At 40.9% G+C, this 24,676-nt stretch overlaps 1 protein-coding gene across 3 annotated transcripts; it reads right to left on the bottom strand.

The window, feature by feature from the left end:
* Positions 1-202: 202 nt before the first annotated feature.
* On the bottom strand, positions 203-23,705 carry LOC139465758 (UDP-glucuronosyltransferase 1A8-like). Of its 3 annotated transcripts, none has more exons than XM_071247627.1 (2): positions 23,645-23,705; positions 203-4,793 (listed from the first exon to the last, which is right to left on the bottom strand). In XM_071247627.1, exon 2 carries the CDS (start codon positions 4,785-4,787, stop codon positions 3,186-3,188), a length of 1,602 nt encoding a protein of 533 aa, XP_071103728.1. In that variant the 5' UTR covers positions 4,788-4,793; positions 23,645-23,705; the 3' UTR covers positions 203-3,185. The 3 variants fall into 3 exon arrangements, with proteins under 3 accessions (XP_071103728.1, XP_071103727.1, XP_071103729.1); XM_071247626.1 differs by lacking the exon at positions 23,645-23,705 and adding an exon at positions 17,483-17,604; XM_071247628.1 differs by lacking the exon at positions 23,645-23,705 and adding an exon at positions 10,216-10,299.
* Between the last annotated feature and the right edge of the window lie 971 nt (positions 23,706-24,676).

The following is a 24,676-nucleotide window of genomic DNA, read 5'->3' as shown; positions in this document are numbered from 1 at the left end:
TGGGCCGATTATTTTATCTTTTTTTCTTCTGATCTTCCTTTCGTGAAAAAAATACCCATCTGGTCCAATTTACCCATGGTAATTTACTATTGGTCTGGGAAATACTTCTGTTCGATGAAAATATAAATTGTGTAACTTTTCCAAATGTTTTATTATTATATAAGTAAATTATGAAACATGTAGAAATTCAACTGAGTAACGAACAAAATTACATGTGAACTTCCGGGTAAAATAAAGTAACACTTGAAAATTGGATTTGACCAAACAATCACATTTTATCACAGCGTTACATATCAAAAGGTGCAATGCTATACTGTCAATGTATTTTAGATAGCAATGAAATCATTCTTACATATCTCGCGGTAGAGGCAGTGTATGTTCCACAACGTCTTGTCAGTAAACAAGTATAAATGTCTTTGTTAGCACAGGTTGCGATCTTGAAACTCCAGACAGTCATTTTCGCTTGATGTAAAATATTTACCACAATGAGAAAAAATGCCGTTCCTGTTATGTGAGTGAGTATGGTTTTACGCCTCTTTTAGAAATATTCAGGCAATTTCACGGCGGGGGACACTAGAAATGGGCTGCACACATTGTACCCATGTCGGGAATCGAACCCGGGTCTTCGGCGTGACGAGCGAACGTTATGTGATTGGTTGATACGAAGAGAAGTTAACAACCACTACCTATTTCCTATATTCTCAAATACACCACCATTTCAAGAGACAAACGTTAGATCAAGATCGAAATAAAACGTAAATTCAGTTACGAAATGTAAGGGGCGGTCGGGTAGCCTAGTGGTTAAAGTGTTCGCTCGTCACGACGAAGAACCGGGTTCGATTCCCGACATGGGCACAATGTGTGAAGCCCATTTCTGGTGTCCCCCGCCGTGAAATTGCTGGGATATTGCAAAAAGCGGCATAAAACCTTACTCACTCACTATGAATTATGAATCACTCGACTGTCGGGATTACGGACTTTCTGTCCCACATTTGAAGGTCGATCGCCAAGGCTCGGGATTTGTACATTTTGAAGGTTAATTTCACTCGGGATTCATCGGCAAACCCTCGTACATATAGCTAGTGAGTACATCTCCACATGCACTGTGTTGAGTTGTCTGTTCCCTCCAAGTTGTGCTTCCAGTTGAAGGATCAAGAGCGGTTCAGGTCTTCCGAATGCGACTTCAGCTGTCTTGTTCGTGTCGCAGAGGATGTGGGATAGCCTATTGGTTAAAGTGTTCGATTCCCCACATGGGTATAATGTGTGAAGCCCATTTCTGTTGTTCCTCCCGCGGCGTAAAACAATACTCAGTCACTCATGAGTGGTAAACGTCAACTGATTGTCACATCCTCCCCTATCGATCGACACGCTGATATACAACTCAAAAGCAGTTTAAAATGGCGTTTAGCTCAATTTGCTATCTTTGTTGGTACAAGTTAATAATAAGTAGATGCAATTTTATCAATTATCTTTCGTAATTACAAACAGATACTTGATTCGTAAATATTGTCTCTCTTAAACAAATACGTTTTGCAAGAAAATTGCGGCCACCTTGCTCACATTCTCGTTCAGCGAGAACAAAGCAATGGCAGGTTTAATATCCCTATATATATTGTTTTAGATGTTGCCCTTAATCTTCAGAAACAAAGTGGCAACATATTTGAATTTTGCAGGGCAGAATGAATGAGTGAGGTGGGTTAACGCCGCTTTGAACAGTATTTCAATTATATTACACCGTGTCGTTTTAATGCGGGATCAAAGTTCGAAGTCTTAGACATTTACCACTTTTGTGGAACCGGGTATAACGGGTATGGTGTTAATGAATCAAGAATCACAATCAGAGCAAATCTGGTATGCGAACCCAAGATTATAGGATTCTTGCTAAGCGAATTCCATCCCTTAGACTAGGCAACCTGTGCCCTCCCGTAAATAAAAGCGATAAAACCCTTTCCATATTTGTAAGAAATCTCTGCCAAAAACGAAGTCGAAGAACAGTCAGAACGTGCATTTAGGCAAAACCAGGTACCACACGACGTCGTACAAGTTGATGATTATCACTCTGATGATATTCAGTATTCTAGGTGTGATACTATAGGGCCACGGCGACATCCGCACACAATCTACGACTGCACAGGTGAAAAGAGTGAGTGAGTGAGTTAGGTTTAACGCCGCTTTTAACAGTATTCCAGTTATATCACGGCCTGTCGGCTTAATGTAGGAGGAAAGCCCGAAGTTATGCAGGTCTCAGACGTTTACCACTTCGGTGACACCCACGTGCACGGGTATGGTGCTGACAAACCTAGAAACATAATCGGGGCGAACCGGGATTCGAACACACCATCATAGGTTTCTGGCGTGCCCAAGGGACGCAACTCTGCACAGGGAATCGCGGCGCCTAAGACGACTGGGCAACCCGTGCCGGGTAGTGACTGTATTGTTTTGTTTTCAGGTGAGCACTTTACTTGTCTTTGCATGTGTTTATGACGGGAGTCCACAGCGGGGCAGGATACGCTGACATTTATACTGTTTGATATTGATTCATAAACACATGAATATGATGTGGGAATCTTATAATGGACACTGCTGTCTAGAAAGGGTTCGATTGCTTTTATTTACGAGACGCTGGTCCACCAGTTACACTGGAAAGTCTGTGCTTGATAGTGATAAAGTGATAGTGCCTGAGTAACATAATTCTGATACATGATGTGTATTGATGGCAACGCTGGTAGGAAAAGGTCTTATTCAATTTTTTAAGAATGTTTCATTAATGGAGGGACTTCTAATCCCAAATGTTTAACAGCTGAAGCCCCTTCAGCCTTCATATCAACCCTTCTGGTCTATCATTTAACATAAGCTGATTGTTGAAAAATGTATAACTAACGACCAAAGATACATTCTTGACGGACGCCACTAATACATTAAATGATATAAATATTTACATAAACATTAATATTCAAGCCTAGAAAATTAAATAAGCAATACGTTATGAAAGATCATGGCATCAATAATGCGAGAAACTCGCCTTACGCGTGTTTATAAATCTAATGTATTTTTCCGAAATAGGAAATATGTTCGAAAAAAAAGCACATTGATAGTACTACTACATGACAAAACGCAAACAAAAAAGCAAACAGCGCGACAAAGTTCACTGGGACGGTTTAAATTCACTATTACTTGATAAAATATTATTCAACTTTCGTCTTATGTTTGCATACTTTAAAGAAGAAATTTACTATATAAATCACAGATTTGTATGAGGAATATAAGAACACCATCATCATCGCAACAATGAAGCTTAATACGTCGACACACATGAACTGATACCATGTAAGGTCAAGGCCAGCTGACCGGAAATAGCTGCCGCCATATTTGATCACGTGATCTATCCAGTACGATGCCTCCTGTCGTGGTGTAAGAGTTTTGTCTCTAAATATCTTCGAAGCTTTGACAACGTTTTCCTTGTATATTGGGGAGTCAATCACAGTTATTATTGCTTGAGCCAGTTCTTCAGCAGAATGTTTGTGAAAATCCATAGCAAGTCCATACTTCTTCCACGCCATTCTTCTACTATTGTAATGTTGTTCAGCATAGACAGGCATCCCAATCATAGGCACGCCATGATAGATACTTTCATATTGACTATACGCTCCACAATGGGTAATGAACAGCTTTGTTTTTGGTTGACCCAAAAGGTCATTTTGAGGTATCCAATCAGATACAAGAAAGTTTTTTCCAATCGATGAGGTGATATTGGATCTCCACACGAAAGAATATTTGGTTAATGTAAAGGCACGAACGAGTTTGTCCTCAAATTGTGTCGGTAACGCTTTCACACTCCCACCAAACGACACCACAACAACCCCGGTGGTGGCATTTTCGTAGAAAGTCTTGAAGCGTCCTTGTAACGGCTTAGAGTTGTGAACTGACAGACCGCCTACAAACTTAGTATTGGGCATGGCTGATCTTGGAAAATCTAACACTGTGTCTTGTTCAACCAACCACAACTCGGCCTTGCTCACCAGGTTCGTCAGGGAAATATACGGTTTCTCAGAAGCGTAAAGGGACACCATAGATTCGGCCATGAGAGGGTTCGCTACCATCAGTAGAATGTGTTGCAACGTGCTAACAACACGGTCCTTGAAACCCATAGTATCGGATGCGCCGAGTCCTATTATGGGAGAGAAGGAGGGGTATGTAGGGGCACCTGTTCTCCAGGAGTCGTAAAAGGGCCCAATGAAACAGAAGGGAATATCAAGTTTGTAAGCAATGATTGCGTATGGCATACCAACCGTCCCGTCCACTAACAACAGGTCGAAGTTATGACTCTTTATAGTGTCCAGTAACTTGGCGTCTCTTAACACAAGCTCATTCATTACGTTTGCGCTTTTAAACATATCGATTGGAGGATGAGTTGGATCGACGTATCTGAGAGCTCGGTTAACAAGATGGAAGATGCCAGTCGTTATACTTCTGAAGTTATCAGGATCAAGGTAAAAATCCACAGCTGGTTTGATGTAGTAATTGTCCGGGTCCACATCCCCAAGGCTGTCATACTTGATGAAGTTGAAACTAGGATCATTGAGAATTCCTCGGGATGTTAACACATCCGGGTATGCAATCCACAGGTCATGGCCGAAATCGTTTAGGTCATCCCTGAGCCACGTGACTGTCTGAATGTGACTGTAGAGAGGGAACGGAAGGTACAGGATTTTGGCACAATTTGTCATGGAGATCTCACAGAGAAAAATCACTTTCAAAATGGTCGTGATTGTGATTCCGCTCGCCATAGCAAACTGGAAAAGGAAAACATATGTTTAAAACCATTAACGTATATGTTACAACAAACACAAAATGTGTAGCCATTGTCTGTCGAGAAATTACTGAAACATGCTAAGGACATGTTAAAATAATTAAATAAGGTTATAATATCTCGTGATCATGATACGATATTTCGAGGCAATGAAATAATTATGCCACGATTTAACATATAGAGGCCACCTCTCAATACATGGAGGCGTGGGCATAATTTTGAAGTCAGTGAAACAATATCCAGATGCCATGAAATACTATTATATAAATGTGAATTTTAAACGATATACGGCTTTTCCTATGGACGAGGTGTCGATGACATGACCGCGAACCTGACATTATGAGTGTATAAACGACCCTTAATATCGAACTCAGCGATTTAGCATACATGAGACTGCATGATCGTTTTTACACATCTTTATAATGACATTTTTATGATCGCCCACCTTTTCAATGATCAACCTTTGAAACCTCACCAGTCACGTTTATCGTGACTCTTTGAAGATTCACACAAGTGAAAGTCAATCCTTTAATGTCTGAAATTTACGACTTAGTATTCAACGCCATGTCTGAATATATGTTTGTCACGATTTAATATCGTGAAGTTTTTATTAAGAAGTTGAAATACGTTAGCCATAATATATAATGTTGTGGTCCCAAGACATCATCGCTTAAATCTATCTTCACCATGTCCCTTCTGTTGTCTTATATGACATTAATATTTATCGCTACTTCATCGTTCTACTTTGAACATACACACTGATATCCATGGATCGATTTCCTGTTTGAGAATTACTTTTGTATATGAAATATACTGTTCAAAACAAGTGAAAGAACACACGATGCATTCATGCCATAACAATTTAACAATAGTAATATGAACTAATCGAATGTTCTTGAAGTGAGTGAGTGAGTATGGTTTAACGCCGCTTTTAACACTATTCCAGCAATATCACGGCTGGGGACACGAATGTTCTTTAACTTCTTTTGTGTTGTCTACCAAGTTGTTAAACATGTTATTCTCCGTTTTCATGCATAAACTTGGGCAAGATCTTGGATTGCTTTAGTATTAATCACAAAGCCATGCAGTCGTGTATTTAATGTAAATCATGGACGAAACTTTAAATTTCAGACTGAGTTCAAAAACAGTATGCAATGACGGTATGCAACACCGTCAATATTTCCGGGGTTTGTATGCACTACTTTCCACCCGGTGATGGTATTGTCGATGGATATGCACGGGTTTAGCTTTGTTGTGGAAAACGTGTACACTGTACCTATTCGATAATCCAACAACTGCAATACAAACATGGTTGGCTGGTTGGTTGGTTTGTTGTTTAACGCCGCACTCAGCAATATTACACCCATATGACGACGGTCTGTAAATAATCGAGTCTGGACCAGACAATCCAGTGATTAATAACTATCATGAGCATCGATCCACGAAATTGGGATCGATGACAAGCATCAACCAAGTCAGTGCGTCTGACCGTCCGATCCCGTAGTCGCCTCTTACGACAAGCATAGTCACCTTTTACGGCAGCATGGGTTGCTAAAGACCTATTCTACCCCGGATCTTCACGGGTCCCAAACATGGACTCAACAGTATCCAAGTAGCTGCTCAGCCTATTGACCCAAAGCATTTAGTAGTGGTAACGGAACTTTCGAATGACAAAGAGGGATGTCTTCAACTTTCATGCTTTTTCGGCCGAGATTTCAAAGAGCGCCATATGACTCTTGCTCAGAAGTTATTTGATCAAGGTTACAATATTCTAAGCTACTGTAAAGTTTTCAAAACGTTTTACAGTAGACATGAGGACATTTCCTAAAATGACCAAAATTATATCCGATGCAATTCCGTATTTTGACTTGTACCAAATGTTACGGTGCTTTTCGAGTGAAGCGTTGACTTGCCTTTGCCTTTTTGACGGGTATCCTCACGTATTTAATATTTGATAGTCATTCATAAACATATGTACATGATGTAATCGGAATTGTTCAGTCACTTTTAGCAGTGATTTCTTATGAAGATTGAAAGGGTTTTGTCGTATTTATTTAGTTAAGTATGAAATTCCACACCAATGTAAGAAGTAAGAACTTATGCAACCTGGCATGATCTGAAACAATCAATTATTACTTCTGACGAGAAACGTACTTTTTCGTTGAAAAAACATATAGTTCATGTTGTCACCGGACAAAAAAATCATACTTCCACCTTTAATTTCATAGGGATCGAAAATAGAGAGGGTTACAAGATGATGCTCTATGACGCTGATTGTACAAATATTCCAATTTGGAGAAAACATTGTACCTGGGTTACAAAATCTCTATCGGGCTGACACGTGATATAATTGGAATACTGTTAAAAGCGGCGTTAAACCCAACTCACTCACTACAAAATCTCTTAGTGATTCTAGGCCATACTAAGTCCTACGTAGGAGATACTAATCCTACGTAGAAGATAATAAGTCCTACGTAGGAGATACTTAGACAAACAAAATTTCACCGTGGCCCTACTACGCTTCCGTAGGTATCTTTTGACAGACCTTATACTGAAAAAATGATCACAAAGAAGAGCTAACGGGCGGAATAAATCAAAGAACCAAACACTGATTGCCAACTCTGTGTGATGGGTGCAACTGGAAGAGCAGAAACCCTGTTGCGAACACCTTGTGTCGTCACTGATTTAGTGACCCATTCATATGATTTACATTTTGGCTTTAACGCCCAGTGGGGGCAGTCGGGTAGCCTAGTGGTTAAAGCGTTCGCTCGTCACGCCGAAGACCCGGGTTCGATTCCCGACATGGGTACAATGTGTGAAGCCCATTTCTGGTGTCCCCCGCCGTGATATTGCTGGAATATTGCTAAAAGAGGCGTAAAACCATACTCACTCACTAAACGCCCAGTGGAGTCTATTTCGATGTAAACTTGAGACTGAGTATTCATTGTCGTATATGTCAACATTTTCTTTTACATCAGATTTTTTCTGACAATTATAAGAAAAATACACATCTATATATGGATGATTTATATAAATTATTTTATCTGTAAAACTTGAGTCGATCGTTTAGTGCTTTCAATTATGAGACTTTTCCAGAAGAAAAACGTGATACATGAATACTTGTACCAAGAAACCACCTTAATTCGGACCCAGTTAATCCGGAAACCCCGTATTCCGAACAATCATTGTTGAGGGCGTCTATTTATAATAAAGGCAGATAACCCATAACAGTGATTGGATAATCCGGACGAGATTGAACTGGGAACGGCAATGTCCGGTTTAAGTGAATTTGGTTTAAATGTATCTGGTATCTGCCATTGTTGTCATGGTGACATATGTAGACTTGTAAGTTCCGTTACAACCATGCCTTATCCAGGCATCCTGTCTAACATTCAACAACACATCAAGATAATTGGAGTTGTCGTATGAAGATCTATCTGGGAGAAATATATTGCAAATGTTTACTTTTCCATTTGATTAAAATATAATCACATAGTTTTGTTATTATAATATAAATACAAATTTCACATCAATTGAATTCCGAGTTGAGTCGTTCAAATGTTATGTTTACATGCTTCGCTATTCTTTAATCAATACCTTATACTGATAATCAATGTTGAAAACGTATGTTTACAACAAAATGTATGCATATTTTTGTCAGAGATATCAAATGTAATGATTTTGTTTAATATTATGACATTGTGCAATGAACAGGTATATTGAAGTAAAACTGAAATAAAGAAAACGACTATTGATTTATTTGAGTGGGAATATGAAAAAGAAAGGATCTTTTTAGGGCATGAAAATATAAACGGCTACTGTCTTTTTCAAAATGACATTCATCTATGGCAACCGTCTGATCATTGTCAAAACAAACTTGATGAAGTCACTGTAAGGCTGTGAAATTTAAATCCTTTGAGAACTACAACCCTGTACATTACGAATGCCATTGATAACTTGCACGTGCATTTTGCTTTACTGTTTTCCTCTATGACATTTTTGCACAAGTGTGAAAACAATGCCGTTTGAGACATTGCAAATCGACAATGGCTGCGTTTTGACGCACCGTTTGTCGAATATCAGGCCACCAGCATTTTCCAATAACATATATCCTATTTATATACCGGATTGTTTTGTGAAGTCAGGTTCAATGAACTACATACTACCTGTGCGTTTCTTCTTCTTTTTTGAAAAGTGTATTCCCATTTTTTTTTAGGTGAACAACTGACTTGCCTTTGTATGTGTTTGTGACGGGTGTCACTGGTTGGGCAGCATACGCTCACCTTTCAGCGAACACCTGGTACCATTACTCTTCGATAGGGGGGCACGGGTGGCCCAGTCGTCTGAGGCGGCGCGATTCGCTGTGCAGAATTGCGTCCCTTGGGCACGCCAGAAACCTATGATTGTGGGTTCGAATCCCAGTTCGCCCCGATTATGTTTCTAGGTTTGTCAGCACCATACCCGTGCTCGTGGGTTTCACCGAAGTGGTAAACGTCTGAGACCTGCATCACTTCGGGCTTTCCTGCCACATTAAGCTGACACGCCGTGATATAACTGGAATACTGTTAAAAGAGGCGTTAAACCCAACTCACTACTCTTCGATCGTGATTCATAAACATATGCTCATGGTATAGCCGGAATCGTACAATCCACTCTGCGTTTGGATTTAGGAAAGGGTTTTGTGGTTTTCATTTCAAAATTCAAAATTACATGACATGCGGGTGACAGCAGTGAGACATTTGCATTTCGAATACCATCACTTGGCCGAAGCACTGAAATTCATGCGTATAATCAGTGATGATATAACGTAGCAAGTGCATGTTTACCTTTACATGTGCAATATATTAATAATTTACAAACAATTTATAACATAATAAGAGTGAAGGTCAATCATCAAGGATAATACTTAAATTGTGGAATGCAAAGCTACCTGGAACGAACGATGAGCTGATGCCACCGCCAGGCTTCGGTGGTTTACAATACTGATAGAAGGAACTCAAAGGGACCACTAATTCTTGTTCGTTATAAACGTAGTTCGTTATAAGCATGTTCGTTATAAACGTAGTTTACTGTAATATAAATTACATTGTTAGCAGGCGAGGCAATCTTTGGTGGCTCCCCACATCCCTGATTCGCGACATGACAAGAATTATTAAGTATAACTGTAACAGTAAATATATGCGACAACATTTTTTTGCTAAAAGCAGAGCAGATCGAATCGTGAGCATGTGTTTATGAGCCAGGTGTCCGCGAAACAACCACACATCACATGCGCGATCAGTTAAGGTTGGACCGGCTAAGTTAGTGAAAGGAAAAATTGAGAAAAATCGCTAAGTGAAATAAAGATCTTATTGTAGGGTATATTAACCTGATAACAGTAAAAAGAAAGAAACAGGTGACAATACCTAATGTTATCAATGCCGCTGCTTTTCCGAAGGTGCTTGCTCTGTATTCTTATCTGGAGTGTTCCAGCAGTGGTTGTTTTTCCGATTCCATCATTACGTGTGGATGCGGAATATGTTTCCCCGCTGCGATTGAATCCCACTAACTCCTCCTCTTGTTTGGCACTGGTGTATTATGGTGACCTTGTTTTATAACAGTGTCAATGAGTAATGGCTCTTGTCCAAGGTCACAACACGCATAGCTCAGTTGACTTTCCCTATTTAGATTGTTTGTTTGTTTGTTGCATTGTGCAACAGTCAGCAATTTTCAAAACATGTTATAAAGGTCTTTACATAATTGAATCTGGAGACAAACCGGTGGTTGATATTATGAGAAGAGACCCTCGTCGGGGTACGATGATGCGCAAGCAAACAAAGTCACTGAGTCTAGTGGTTGAGCGTCCGCCCGGGGAGCGGAAGGTCCGGGGTTCGATCCCCGACCGCGTCATACCTATAGACCGCGTCATACCAAGGCGGTACTTGTTGTTACCCTGTCTGGCGCTCGGCATTAAGGGGCTACAAGAAGGACTGTTCGACTTGGAGTAAGTATACTGTGTCTGAGTGGGGTATTTGTTAAACTGCGGCATGGTATCTCACTGGGCTAGCACTATAAACTGGCACCAGTCCGGACTAGAACAAGCAGACACAACACACGTCGCTATATTAGTGCAATAATCTTGGACGCGACGTTAAATCCCATTTCACCTCACCTCACCGAGTCGAACTATTGGATAGCTTATGTCGTCTCTGAAGACTTCATAGGTTTCTGGGGACCAAATTCATCATGTAATAACCACGAGGTTCTCCGTCAAGAGAGCATATGCTTCGAGGCGAGGATATTGCATTCAAGTTCAAAAGATTGAATTGGATAAAAATGTACAACTTACATTTAAGTAAGCGAGTGAGTTCGGTTTAAATCCGCTTTGAATAGAATTCCAGTAATATCACGGCCAGCTTAATGCTTGAGGAAAGTCCGAAGTGGAGCAAGTCAAGCACGGGTATGGGGTTGACAAACCTAGAAACTTAATCGGGGCGAACCGGGATTCGAACCCTCGATCACAGGTTTCTGGCGTGCCCAAGGGACGCAACACTGCACAGCGAATTGCGACGCCTGTGCAGACTGGGCCAGACGTGTGCATCCACTATCGTTTGAACCGAAACATGAGGCAAACGGTAACAGAAACTAAAACAACACTGGAAGAAACTTCTCGTAACGATGAAACCAAGTGTGCGCCTTGGCATGTCCGTTATTCCCTTGTTTGTGGATTTTATCAAAGTAGTAAACTAAAGCTAAAGTTAATAGTAAATCATTCAGTCATCATCAACACTAAGCATATGTATTGTGTGTGCAAGTCCTGGTTCGAATGTTGTATATAGAGAGCGGGGGTTATTCCCTAAATGCCGATTTCTGTCAGGTTAACAACAAGTACCATCTTTTAACGTCATTTGATAAATAAATGGTCTGATTATCGAACCACCGACCTTCCGCTCTTCATAACTCAGTTTATGAATCCCACACACATATCCTATTAAAAACAACCTTCCAATTGAGGTCGTAACCCTGTTTATGAATTCCACGCATAGGTACTAAAACTGGGCGGCAAAAGAAAGTATAGGTCGAGTTCCATGATCGATAAAAAAAAGCAAGAAGAGGTTTTGTTGTGAATTATAATATAATCTATTGAGGGGTAACAAATGGTTGATCAACCACAGTTTGAATGAAATTGTGCAATCACAGGTAATGTAAGCCCAAGGTAAACAAGGGTTGGGTAAGAAATTTCATTTTCAAAAGTTGTCTGAAATGTCACCAAACAATTGTCAGACACACTACAAGTTCATCGTCGACACAGTTGCCTTCAATGTATGACCTCCAGCTGCCTCAATGCATGCTGTGATACGCCGTCTGGAATCCGTTGCCACTCGTCTCTCAGGGCCTGCTGCAATTCTTGTCTGTTGACGGGAGGCGTGCTCTAATCTGTCTGTCAAGATGGTCCCACAGATGTTCAATAGGATTCATATCGGATGAGAGGGCAGGCCAGAGCAAAATGTCAACGTTCTGCTGGTTTAGAAAGTTCCGAGTCAGTCTTGCAGTATGGGGCCTGGCATTGTCGTGTTGAAACAATGTCCCCTGCTGTTGGTTTTGTAAGAACGGAAGCACAACTGGCCGCAACACTTGGTTACCCTGTATCATCACCAAATCAGTCTTCTGATCTCCACAAATACCGCCCCACACCATGACACCTCCCCCGCCGAATGGATGGACGTCTCGAATTCACGCCGGAGCCAAACGTTCCCTTCTGCGTCGATAAACTCGTTCTCTGCCGTCATTTCGAAACAAGTTAAACCGACTTTCATCAGTAAACATCATTCGACGCCATTTTCTCACTTGCCAGCATCGAACCTGCCTCGCCCATCGCAGTCTCAGGCGTCGATGTTGAGCAGTCAGTACCATTCCTCGGAAAGGACGATACGCTCGGATTCCAGCAGCCGAAGTCGTCGTAGCACTGTACGTTGGCTAACGGGATGTCCCAACGCTGTTACTGCCGTCGCCCTGACGAATCTGTTTCGCAGGTGAATGAGCTGTATCTGACCGTCTTCCAGTGGTGTTGTCACTCGGGGTCGTCCGGTTCTAGGCCTGTCCCGTGTCCTCCCTGTCTGCCTGTACCGTTGAATCAGCCTGGCTACTGTCAATGATATGGTGTACAACCAAACCTTCTGGCAATTTGGACCTGTGTTGTCCCCATTTCGGCCATACCGACATATCTCTCTCTCTCTCTCTCTCTCTCTCTCTCTCTCTCTCTCTCTCTCTCTCTCTCTCTCTCTCTCTCTCTCTCTCTCTCTCTCTCTCTCTCTCTCTCTCTCTCTCTCGGGTTAGGTGTTTTTTGGTACCTGTACCTGGGCAGTCATATTCCCAATACCCCCATTCTACTAGTTATCGCTGTTTTTAGGAAAATTAAAAATTGCCAACCTATACTTTCTTTTGCCGCTTAGTTTTGCAACAAGCTGTCAATAGCGGACATGCCCTGTTATGAATTCCATTATAAATTTAATCGACAATTTTCTGCTGAAACTATAGTCCATTGTACGATCCTGACTCTCTCATGAACTTGTTTTATGAATCCCTAGGGGCGGTCGGGTAGCCTAGTGGTTAAAGCTTTCGCTCGTCACGCCGAAGACATGGGTACAATGTGTGAAGCCCATTCTGGTTCGCGTATGATACCAGGTGTTCGCGTAAGGATGGGTGTGTCCTGCCCCACCAATGGTACCCGCCACAAACACATGCAAAGGTAAGTTCACCTCAACAATCCCGGGGACATGTCCTCCTCATGTCTACCATAAAACATTTTTAAGCTATAGTTAGGCCTTCAATGTTGTAACCCTGATGGAAAAAAATGAGCAAGAGTCGTATAAAGCTCTTTGAAATCGTCGTAGAAAGAGCATGTCCTATTGTGTCTTAAAAATTGTGGACATGGAGACAACAAAAGTTAGAACTGATGGCATAATGCTCGACTTAAAGCGAAACCTAACTATTGTAAAGTCATCCCTCTTGTCATACAGTCTTATGGGGGAGTATTTTGTCACTCTGAATCTTTGTTCATAGATTTAAATATGAAACAAGGCGGTGTCCGGTAAAACAATTCAATCCACCTGTATTATAAAACCCTGTTGTCAATTCCACCACATGTGTATTATTCCAAACAACCTATCAATACAGAGATAAAACCCTGTTTTTAATTCAACGCATCTGTATTATATAAACAACTTGTCAATAGGTGGTAAAACCCTGTTTATCACTTCCACGCATCTGTATCATATAACCAACTGGTCATTAGGGGGTAAAACCCTGTTTATCACTTCCACGCATCTGTATTATATAAACAACTTGTCATTGGGGGGTAAAACCCTGTTTATCACTTCCACGCATCTGTATCATATAAACAACTTGTCATTAGGGGGTAAAACCCTGTTTATCACTTCCACGCATCTGTATCATATAAACAACTTGTCATTAGGGGGTAAAACCCTGTTTATCACTTCCACGCAACTGTATCATATAAACAACTTGTCATTGGGGGGTAAAACCCTGTTTATCACTTCCACGCATCTGTATCATATAAACAACTTGTCATTAGGGGGTAAAACCCTGTTTATCACTTCCACGCATCTGTATCATATAAACAACTTGTCATTAGGGGGTAAAACCCTGTTTATCACTTCCACGCACCTGTTTTATATAAACAACTTGTCATTAGGGGGTAAAACCCTGTTTATCACTTCCACGCATCTGTATCATATAAACAACTTGTCAATAGGGGGTAAAACCCTATTTATCACTTCCACGCAACTGTATCATATAAACAACTTGTCAATAGGGGGTAAAACCCTGTTTATCACTTCCACGCAACTGTATCATATAAACAACTTGTGAATAGGGGATAAAACCCTAAATCGATTCCACACACCTGTACTTTTTAAAACACTCTCTCAATAGGGGGATAGAACTATATTTATCTACTCCCGGTCTAAGGTACTATATAAAACATCTGTCAATTCGGGAGTGACCCACTTGTGATTAAAAATCTACTACATGTATATTCATGGCGGAAACAGGGGGAGGGGTGGGTGTTTAGAGGCCGTCATCCTTTTTTAACATTATACGCGGCTCCTAATAAATTGAGCAACAAATAATACTTTGTTATACATAATACATATGTTTGTTCATATAATTACTCCTGTACCAAAACGACTGAACTTTGGAATTCAAAACTCGACCATTTTCTCTAAAAGATCCTGGATCCACCTCTTAATAACTTGTTTATTAAATAAAAGAGACAAAACCCTTTCCATACTTATAAGAAAAAGGCAAAACTGCGGTGAATGGATCACTGAAAACCAGTGATGACAGCAGTTATTCGCGAAAACGGTAAATATAAGTGACAAACCCTTTCCATATTCATAAGAAAAAGGCAAAACTGCGGTGAATGGATCACTGAAAATCAGTGATGACAGCAGTTGTTCGCGAAAACGATAAATATAAGTGACAAACCCTTTCCATATTCATAAGAAAAAGGCAAAACTGCGGTGAATGGATCACTGAAAATCAGTGATGACAGCAGTTGTTCGCGAAAACGGTAAATATAAGTGACAAACCCTTTCCATATTCATAAGATATATCTGCTAAAAGAGTCGATTTTACGATTCCGACTATATCATGTGTTTGTGAATATCAGGTGTTCGCAAAAAGGTGAGGGTATCCTGCCCAACCTTTGGAACCTGTCACGAATACCCACAAAAGCAAGTCAATTTTTCACTTGAAAATCTATGCCTTGACGCTTACTTACTTACTTACTTTGGAGATTTAACGTGCGCTTTCCGACTGATGCGTATTTCGCACACGGGCCCGGCCAGGCCATTTAATGTGTTTCCGAAAGGGGCGAAAGTGGTGTGTGCAACCCAAGAGAGGGCTTTAGGGGTTGCTTATAGAGAATTTGGGAATTTTGAGATTTGGAATAGATGCCGATGGGGAGTAGAACTAAGGGAGCTGGGTATGGTGGATGTTTGATGTTGATTTGGTAGATTATAGCGTTTTTAGATGCGTTTTATTAGTTCCGTTTTGATTAAGAATACGCCTAAGGCCTTGAAGTTTTCTAGTTTATTTTGTGGGTTTAGTATTGCTTCTAGAGTGAGAGCCTTGTTTAGATTGAGGGTGGTTTGTAATGCGGTTCGATGTGTTAGGTAATGTGTGCAGTGGATGAGTGCGTGTTCTGGGGTTTCTAGTTGTTTGCAGTGTGGGCAGTTACCTGTTGTGTGTTTTTTTAATTTTTTTATGTGGTTTTTTAGGTTGGTGTGTCCTGTTTGGAGTTTAGTGATTACTCTGTCGATTTTTTTTATGGATGGAGAAGTTTTGGTTTGGTTAGTGGTTTGCTGAGTACTTTTTTGATTTGGCTATTTGAGTTTAGATATAGGTTATGCCATTTTTTGGTGATTTTTTGCTTGTTTACGCTTTTAATTTCTGATTTGAAATGGGTAAGTTTAAGCTTATTTCTGGGATTTTGAGGGATAGTTTGGCTGCCTTATCGGCGTTTTCATTACCGTATATTCCTACGTGGGCGGGTATCCACAAGAAGGTTATTTGTTTGCCTGCCTTAGTTAGGTCGTTGGAGCTTTTATTCTTGATGCTGTGCACAGCAGTTTAAAGTAGTGAGCGAATGAATGTGGTTTTACGCATCAGATAGCAACATTATAGCTTTCTCATGGCAGCTTGTATATACTATACTCTTAGCCAAAAGAAAACATATTCCGCCAAGGAATCCAATCGGAACACTCTGAATGTGAACGCCTCGTGAATATGAAACTATATCTACGGCACGGCATCAATTTCCTATCATCCGTTTTCAGAAGCAATTACGAAGCCCTAAATCAACAGCCGGTATTTATCTTCCGTCCATGGTCAAGTGTCCCACAAATAACGGATGTCAGAAGAAACATTATCGCAATAAGATCAGATATGATTACTAGGCGATAAGAAGACACCTTGTCGCGGTGACTTCGCTGGACAATTGGACAGTCAAACAACACATCAAAGAAGCATACATGTATGTCAAGGCTGGTACAGCCCGATCGCCTGACTCAGTCGTTTTGCTGTCTACTATATATCATTTGCCAACAATCAAGGCAATCTGCAAAGTTCAACAAATCTTATACTTTACATTCTCATTAATGGAACTTAAAAAGCTATAGAAACTTTTTAGCGGTTCAGTTAATTATTTATAAATTATTTAATTATTGTTATTATTCGACTTATCATTACTTCCGTCATTATTATTATTATCATCATCATCATCATCATCATCATCATCATCATCATCATTATTATTATTATTATTATTATTATTATTATTATTATTATTATTCCGTGAAAGAATAGGCCGTAAGGGTCAACTAAAATGCGATGATTTTGTGATCTGGCTGATTGTATGTCATCGTAACCCGACTTGTAGTTGTTCATGATATCAACCACTGGTTTCCCTGGTCCAGACTCGATTATTCGCAGCCGGCCGTGATATCACTCGAATCGTTCCACCCACTAGTCGTTCACTCTACACCTGACATGTAGACACCACTTATGGTAGTGCCCTGAACATATGAGTGATCACTGTCTCTTTGAGAAAAGTATTATATATTTTCAAACGTAATGCAATTAGAAAGGCAAACAGAAACTTGTACTTACATTGCTCGCAAGAACTACACCAGAAAATACCTTGCTATTGACCGAGTCCAGATTGCCACGTCTGCATTTAGAAGGTATAGTTTGCGCCGTGTGTACACCTCGAAATGTGACCGACTTTTCAACAAAAGTCGGTGAGAGAAGTAGATCGGATAGTCGTGTTTATAGTACATCGCAACGCTTATCACAGATTATACAATAGCTTCGAAATAGGCTGTGCTAAGCGCGGGCAGTATGTTGGATGTAGATTTATATTCGTCACGGTGTATACGTAGCTCACAACGTCGTTGCTCGGACGCGTTCCTGTACATTACCTAACATTAATATTACATTTTGTGAATGTCATGTCGTAGGCGTCGACAATTGTATGCTTGGTTCACATACATTGCGCAAGCCTCTCCCGATTTAGAATGTACCATAAAGGATGTTTTAAAATTAATTCCGTACTTGCATTTTATATGCATGTAAAATATGCAAAGAATATAATCGAAAAAAATAAAGTCTATTTTTTACGACTGACTATTCTTAGCAGGGCTGGATGTGTTTTGTAAACATGAATTTGTACAACGAACGTGCACAGGCAACTGTAACACTGAGCGCTATTTTTGGGTAACGGCTCCCGTTGCCAAGGTGAGTCTTTTTCGATCAGGTGCAAGAATAGAAGCTCGTGCAGATCTGTGAGTGAGTGAATATGGTTTTAGCCGCTTTTAGTAATATTCCAGCAATATCGGGCGACAGCAGAAATAGGCTTCACATAGTGCACCCAAGTGGGGATTCGAACCCGGGTTATTTTCGTGACGAGAGTACACTTTAGCTACTGGGTCACCCGAGCGTCCTAAAGCTGGATGCTCGGGTGGTCGGGCTCGATGACTTGGTTGATGCATGTCATCATATCCAAATTGCGTGGACCGATGTTCATGATATCAATCACTGAATTGTCTGGTCCAGACTCGAGTATTTTCAGACCGCCCTCATGCTGGAATATTGAGTAGTGCGGCATTTAAAAAACAACCAAACAAACAAACACAACTATCCCCATCATCTGTTGGTAGAAGTTTGTATGTTTATTCATTACTGACTTTGCCGTTTCACGGTCACGTCATTTTGGGGGGAAAGGGTTGCCAGTCGCCCATGGTGCTGTAACGTTTTGTAGAGTTGCGTCCCTTAAAATGATAAGCACACTGTACCCATATGGGATAATGAGTGATTAAATGAGTGGGGTTTTACGCCGCTTTTAGCAATATTCCAGCAATATCACAGCGGGGGACACCAGAAATGGGCTTCACACATTGTACCCATGTCGGGAATTGAACCCGGGTCTTCGGCGTGACGAGCGAACGTTTAACCACTAGGCTACCATACCGCCCCCAATATGGGATAAAGAACCTATAGCTATCTTTTCGATTCAGTATGGGGTTGATTATTGGGGGATGGACATTTTGTTAGAGACGTGTTATCTTTCGGTCACAGATTCACCAAACACGCATTTACCCTGGCTTATTGAAAAATAAAAAATATTAAAAAATATCCCTCAAAAAAAAATAATATCTTTTTCCAAAAAAGGTCCACTCTCAAGAAGAGCAAATAGTCGTCCCCTCTTACCTGCTTTTGAGTGTAGGTATATCCTATGCCCAAGGCTAAAACGCTCCTTAATTAAGCAAAATGGAATCTGTTTCGGCGGATAATCGAGACTGGTTATTTTTCGCTGCTCGTTTAATGTTTTATGACCCTATTCGAATATGGAAAATGTCATAATATCCATAATCCAGACAAAACTTTTGTGGACGCATCACGGCAAAATGAAATATCGATACTGCATCGATTTAGTGATAAACGATATCGTGCAAACGTTTAACGCAGTTAGCACCCAGGCATCCACAGAACATGTGTTCTCATAAATAAGGTTCACCGTTGACGCATAAGTTTGAATGGAGGCCAGCTTATATCATCAGAAATGCGTCCTTGAGATATAGACTTACACGAGGTCACTAAACTTTGTAATGAATGAACGCCAGAGAAGAACCATTCTCGTCAAAACAGACTCCACTGGGAAAAGAAAAAATAGCGGAGAAAATTATATGAATGGATCACTGAAAATCAGTGATAACAGCCGGTCTTTGTGAAAACGTAAATAAAAGTGAAAAAAACACTTTCCATAATCATAAGTAATCTCTTCTAAAAGCAGAGTCGATTGTACGACATGTGTTTATGAAGCAGTATCAATTAGCGATGGTGTTCGAGGCAAGGTGAGCGTATCGGGTTCCACTATTAGCAAAACTGGATGTCAACACTCAACAGTAGTACCCGATATATGATGTATAAAGAATATAAAACAGTGTTTGAACCTGAAAGATGTTTGAGCATCTACAATGGCAAACATGTACGCAGTGTTTTTATTTAAATTAAGATGTAACGTTTTACCTTTACGACAGGACGAGGGTAGATGGCAATCTATTGAATCATGTTTACGTATGTGTCCTGTTTGCAATATGTCTGTTGAAGATGAATATCATTTCGTATTGATCTGTAAACATTATACTGAGCTGCGTAAAGTTTGTTAGCCGGAATTGTACTGGAAGTTTCCAACGATATATAGATAATCTCACCCGAGTGTCTTTTGATATCAAATATATCAACACGAATTGATAAAAGTGGAAAAATTCCGAGGCTTGACGAGGATTCTTTCCACTTTTATCAACGAGTGTTGATATATTTGATTTTGATTTCAAAAGACACGAAGGTGCGATTTTATTTATCATCCAACATCATTCTTCCAACTTTTTCTATTTGTAGACAGTAATTAGCAGTGTCTTCAGTGTAAAAAGTACTGCAAAAGCTTCAGTATCGGAACCGTTAGTGATGTCATTTGTTTGTGACGTCATAGTAACCAGTGACGTCACAATGGTCTGCAAAGCATTGTGATGTAATTTCATTGCAGCGATATCTACAGTGTAGATATCGCTTGATCTAATCCAAGCGATATCTCCTGTGGGAGCCAGTTTTGGATGATAAATACATTCTAAAACTTATTGTGTAAAGTTCAGGATGAGTTATATTATATTATATTATGTATATTATGCGTATAAACAAAGAAATGAAATCGCAAAATCTATGAAATGGGCTTCACATTGTATTATTGGCACTGCATTTCTTGTATATGGGCCTAAGGCCTACACACAAATAAACTAATTTTGACTTTGACTTTTGACACATCTAAACCTAAGGCAAGTCAGTTGTTCAACCGAAATCCGAACATATGGTACAATTCAAACTTGGGAATTGTATCGGACATCACGACGAGTGTTTCATTAAGGTACGTCGAGGGCAAAATTCAGAAAAGCAAACCACGGCGCTATAAACTACTTGGCCACTCTCATCCTTCATTGGGAGTCAAAACATGGCGGGCCATTCACGCCAACTTTTCTCTCAGGAGATGCTCCAACAAATGCATGATATCTATACACTCGCTGGGGTAACGTGTGGCTTGGTTGTTTAAATGGGCGCCGCAATTAACTTGGCGGAGTTACGTCCCTTGGAGTCCGATGATCATACGTTCGAATGCCAGATGTGCCCTGAGTATGATTTCTGGTTTGTGAGCACACTACATGTGCCCGTCGGTTGTAAATAAGTGTAAATTCCAAGTCTCGGACTTGGAAGTGAATCGTTTTCTTCGTGAACATGTGACGGTGTTGTTGGATCTACCGAAACGTCTGGCTACGCACAATGCACACATGGCGTCACGGTACATCAAATCTCTCGACACTGCTGTCATTCATTTGAATCAAAACTTACATACATTTCGTGCGGTATCTATCTATCTATTTTTATCATAGTACGAGGATTCTGTACGTGATGACAAACACTGGATGCACATATCTAAGCTAAGTGGATACGGTTGTGTGGCTATGTTAGCCCCCGCTGTTGGCTGGGGTTAGGGTCAGTTGATGAAAGTTCTTTGAACTACTGACTCAGTAACGGCTAGTGCCATAGTTATACGTTACGGTTAGTGTCATAGTTATACGTTACGGTTAGTGTCATAATTACACTTACCTAGTCTTATGGGTATACGTTATGACTAGTCTCATAGTTATTGGTAACAATTGGCATAGTTATACGTAACTACTAGTGTCATAGTTATACGTAACTAGTCTCATAGTTATAGGGAACGACTGGAGTGATAGTTATACATCACGGCTAGTTTCATAATCATGCGTAAAGTGTAGTGCCATATTTATACGTAAAGAATAGTGCCATATTTATACGTAACGAACAGTGTCATGGTAATATTAAACGACGAGCGTCAAAGATATACGTTACGGCTAGTGTCATGGTAATGTATTGGTTGGTTGGTTGGTTGGTTTGTTTGTTTGTTGTTTAACGCCGTACTCCAACCATATGACGGCGGTCTGTAAATAATCGAGTCTGAACCAGACAATCCAGTGATTGATATCATGAGCATCGATACACGCAATTGGGGTCGATGACATGTATCAACCAAGTCAGCGAGCCTGACCACCCGATCACGTTAGTCGCCTTTTACGACAAGCATTGTCGTCTTGTACGGCAAACATGGGTTGCTGAAGACCTATTCTACCCCGGATCTTCACGGGTTCTTGGTAATATGTAACGACGAGCGTCTAGTTATACATAACGGCTAGTGTCATAGTTATACATAGCGGCTAGTGTCATAGTTATACATAACGGCTAGTGCCATAGTTATACTTACTGCTGTGATCACGTGACCTGCATGCGAGATTCGTATTGATTTAGATCACACGGATTAAGCAATATATACAAGAACGGTCTTACCATTGTGTCCGCAGTTGCGAGGTGTAAAGTGCCCTGCGATCGAAGGTGAGACGCGTTAATTAAGTATGACGTGTACCGATGATGCAACGTTCTTTTTCGCATTGACGTATTGTTTTATGGCCTATTTCGTGTTTCAGTTTGACAGGAAAAGTAGTCCTGAGTCTAAGAAGGGTAAATAGTACACCATTAACAGACTGCATGGATGAAGTACAATACCTTCCGTGCTTACAGAGTGGATTAGAGCCAAATACACAAAAATTTAGCATATTTTTGCAGGCATCAAAGTGACCAGATATTCTCTATTGTAAAAATGGCCATAGCGCTATCGTCAGCTATCTCCAACTCAAAGACCCGAGAGAGAGAGAGAGAGAGAGAGAGAGAGAGAGAGAGAGAGAGAGAGAGAGAGAGAGAGAGAGAGAGAGAGAGAGAGAGAGAAACATAATCGGGGTGAACCGGGATTCGAACCCACAATCATAGGTTTCTGGCGTGCCAAAGGGACGCAACTCTGCACAGCGAATCTCTGCGCATCAGACGACTGGGCCATCCGTGCCCCCAGAGTTCCAGAGGAATCCTAGTGGTGGACTACCTTCTGAAAGGTCAGACCATTTCACTAACACCCACAAGTAGGTGGTGAGGTGAGGGGAAATGGGGTTTAACGTCGCGTCCAAGATTATTGCACTTATGTAGCGACGTACATGTACGTGTGTGTGTTTGTAACTGCTTGTACTAGTCCGGACTGATGCCGATTTATAGTGCTAGCTCACTGAGATACCATGCCGCAGTTAACATGAATACCCCACTCAGACACAGCATACTGACTTCGAGCCGACCAGTCCTTGTTTTAGCCCCTTAATGCCGAGCGCCAGACAGGGTAACAACAAGTTTTAACGCCTTTTGGTAAGACGCGGCCTGGGATCGAACGCCGGACCTTCCGTTATCCGGGCGTACGCTCTACCACTAGACCACGGAGGCGGTCCCCACAAGTAGTATCATGACAGTGTTTGGTAGTGATTCATAAAACATGCTTACTCGGAGTCTTTCAATGTAATCGTACAGTATTTTATGATTATGGAAGGGTTTTGGTCTTACTATTCAACCTGAGAGCAGAGATCTACCGCAAATGTACTCTCAACTTCTGACACAGCACACCTCCATTAAGAAACATACAATCCCACTGACTTTATGTACTTTAATATAGGTAACGGTTGCAATGTTTAACTCGTTTAACATGCTCTTTGAGACTTTGTGCATTGGCGTGATGCGTTCTCCAGATATATTCCTATTTAAGGTACCCCGGGTACCTCAATAGAAACCAATACAAATTCAACGTTTGGAAATAATCTGTAAATACCTTACCTCAGTTTGTGATATCTCTCAACTGCTTATGTAAGCACGACCGCAGCTTGCTTAATCACACAAACCCCTGTATTCGGGTGTGCTGTTTTCGTATTCCATGAACACACAATCGATAACACTTCCTTGATAAAAAATTATTTCTATATGGAGTTTACCACTCCGGTGAAACCCCCGAGACGGGTATGGTGCTGACAAACCTAGAAACATAATCGGGAAGAACCGGGATTCGAAACCACATAGGTTTCTGGCGTGCCCAAGGGATGCAACTCTGCACAGCGAATCGCGGCGCCTTAGACGACTGGGCCACCCGTGCCCCCTTATATAGAACAGCCAATCTATATATATATATATATAGAGAGAGAAAAAAATAAACGATGAGAGTTGTTTATCGTACAATAAAACAGTGCAGGGAGAATAAACTATGATATATCGGGAAACACCAGCAATAGGCTTCACACATTGTACCCATGTGGGGAGTTAAACCCAGACGTGGGAACGCCTTAACCACTAAGCTACCCAATCGCCCTTTAACATGATGAATACATGTGGAAAACGGGTGGTCCAGTGAGCTAATGCGCCGAAAGTGGTCTGTGAAAAGTTGTTTCTTGAGTACCAGAATGCGTTACGTTTGGCTTAAATTCCAGGTTCCCAAATGTGGTACGCGTCCACGATCCCGTGAACATCCAGGTTACAATTGGTCTTCGGCAACCCATGTTTGGGAACGGGTGGTCAGGCCACCTGACGTGATTGATGCATGTCATCGTATCCCCATTACGTAGATCAATGCTCATGCTGTCAATGTCTGTATTGTCTTGTTCATACTTGAATATTTACAGACCGCCGTCATATAGCTGGAATATTGCTGAGTGCGACGGTAAACTAGAAAAGGACATCATTCATGCATTTGTTTATGGGTTTGAGAACATTTTGAGTGTATCGCACGAACGCGGATCATCAGTCAGCCCGTCGGTACAGCAAGCTGTTATGTTGATATAGCACGGTAGTACAATGATTGGTCTAGACGATGACAGA

Source organism: Haliotis cracherodii, unplaced genomic scaffold (assembly GCF_022045235.1).
Source record: "Haliotis cracherodii isolate W230 unplaced genomic scaffold, xgHalCrac1.p SCAF_18, whole genome shotgun sequence".
Lineage (NCBI taxonomy): Eukaryota > Metazoa > Mollusca > Gastropoda > Lepetellida > Haliotidae > Haliotis > Haliotis cracherodii.
The sequence above is the reverse complement of the archived record's forward strand: the minus strand, read 5'-3'. Positions and strand labels throughout refer to the sequence as shown.

Excerpts from the sequence above, each read along its gene's own strand:
- LOC139465758 (XM_071247627.1), bottom strand. The coding sequence starts at position 4,787 with ATGGCGAGCGGAATCACAATCACGACCATTTTGAAAGTGATTTTTCTC.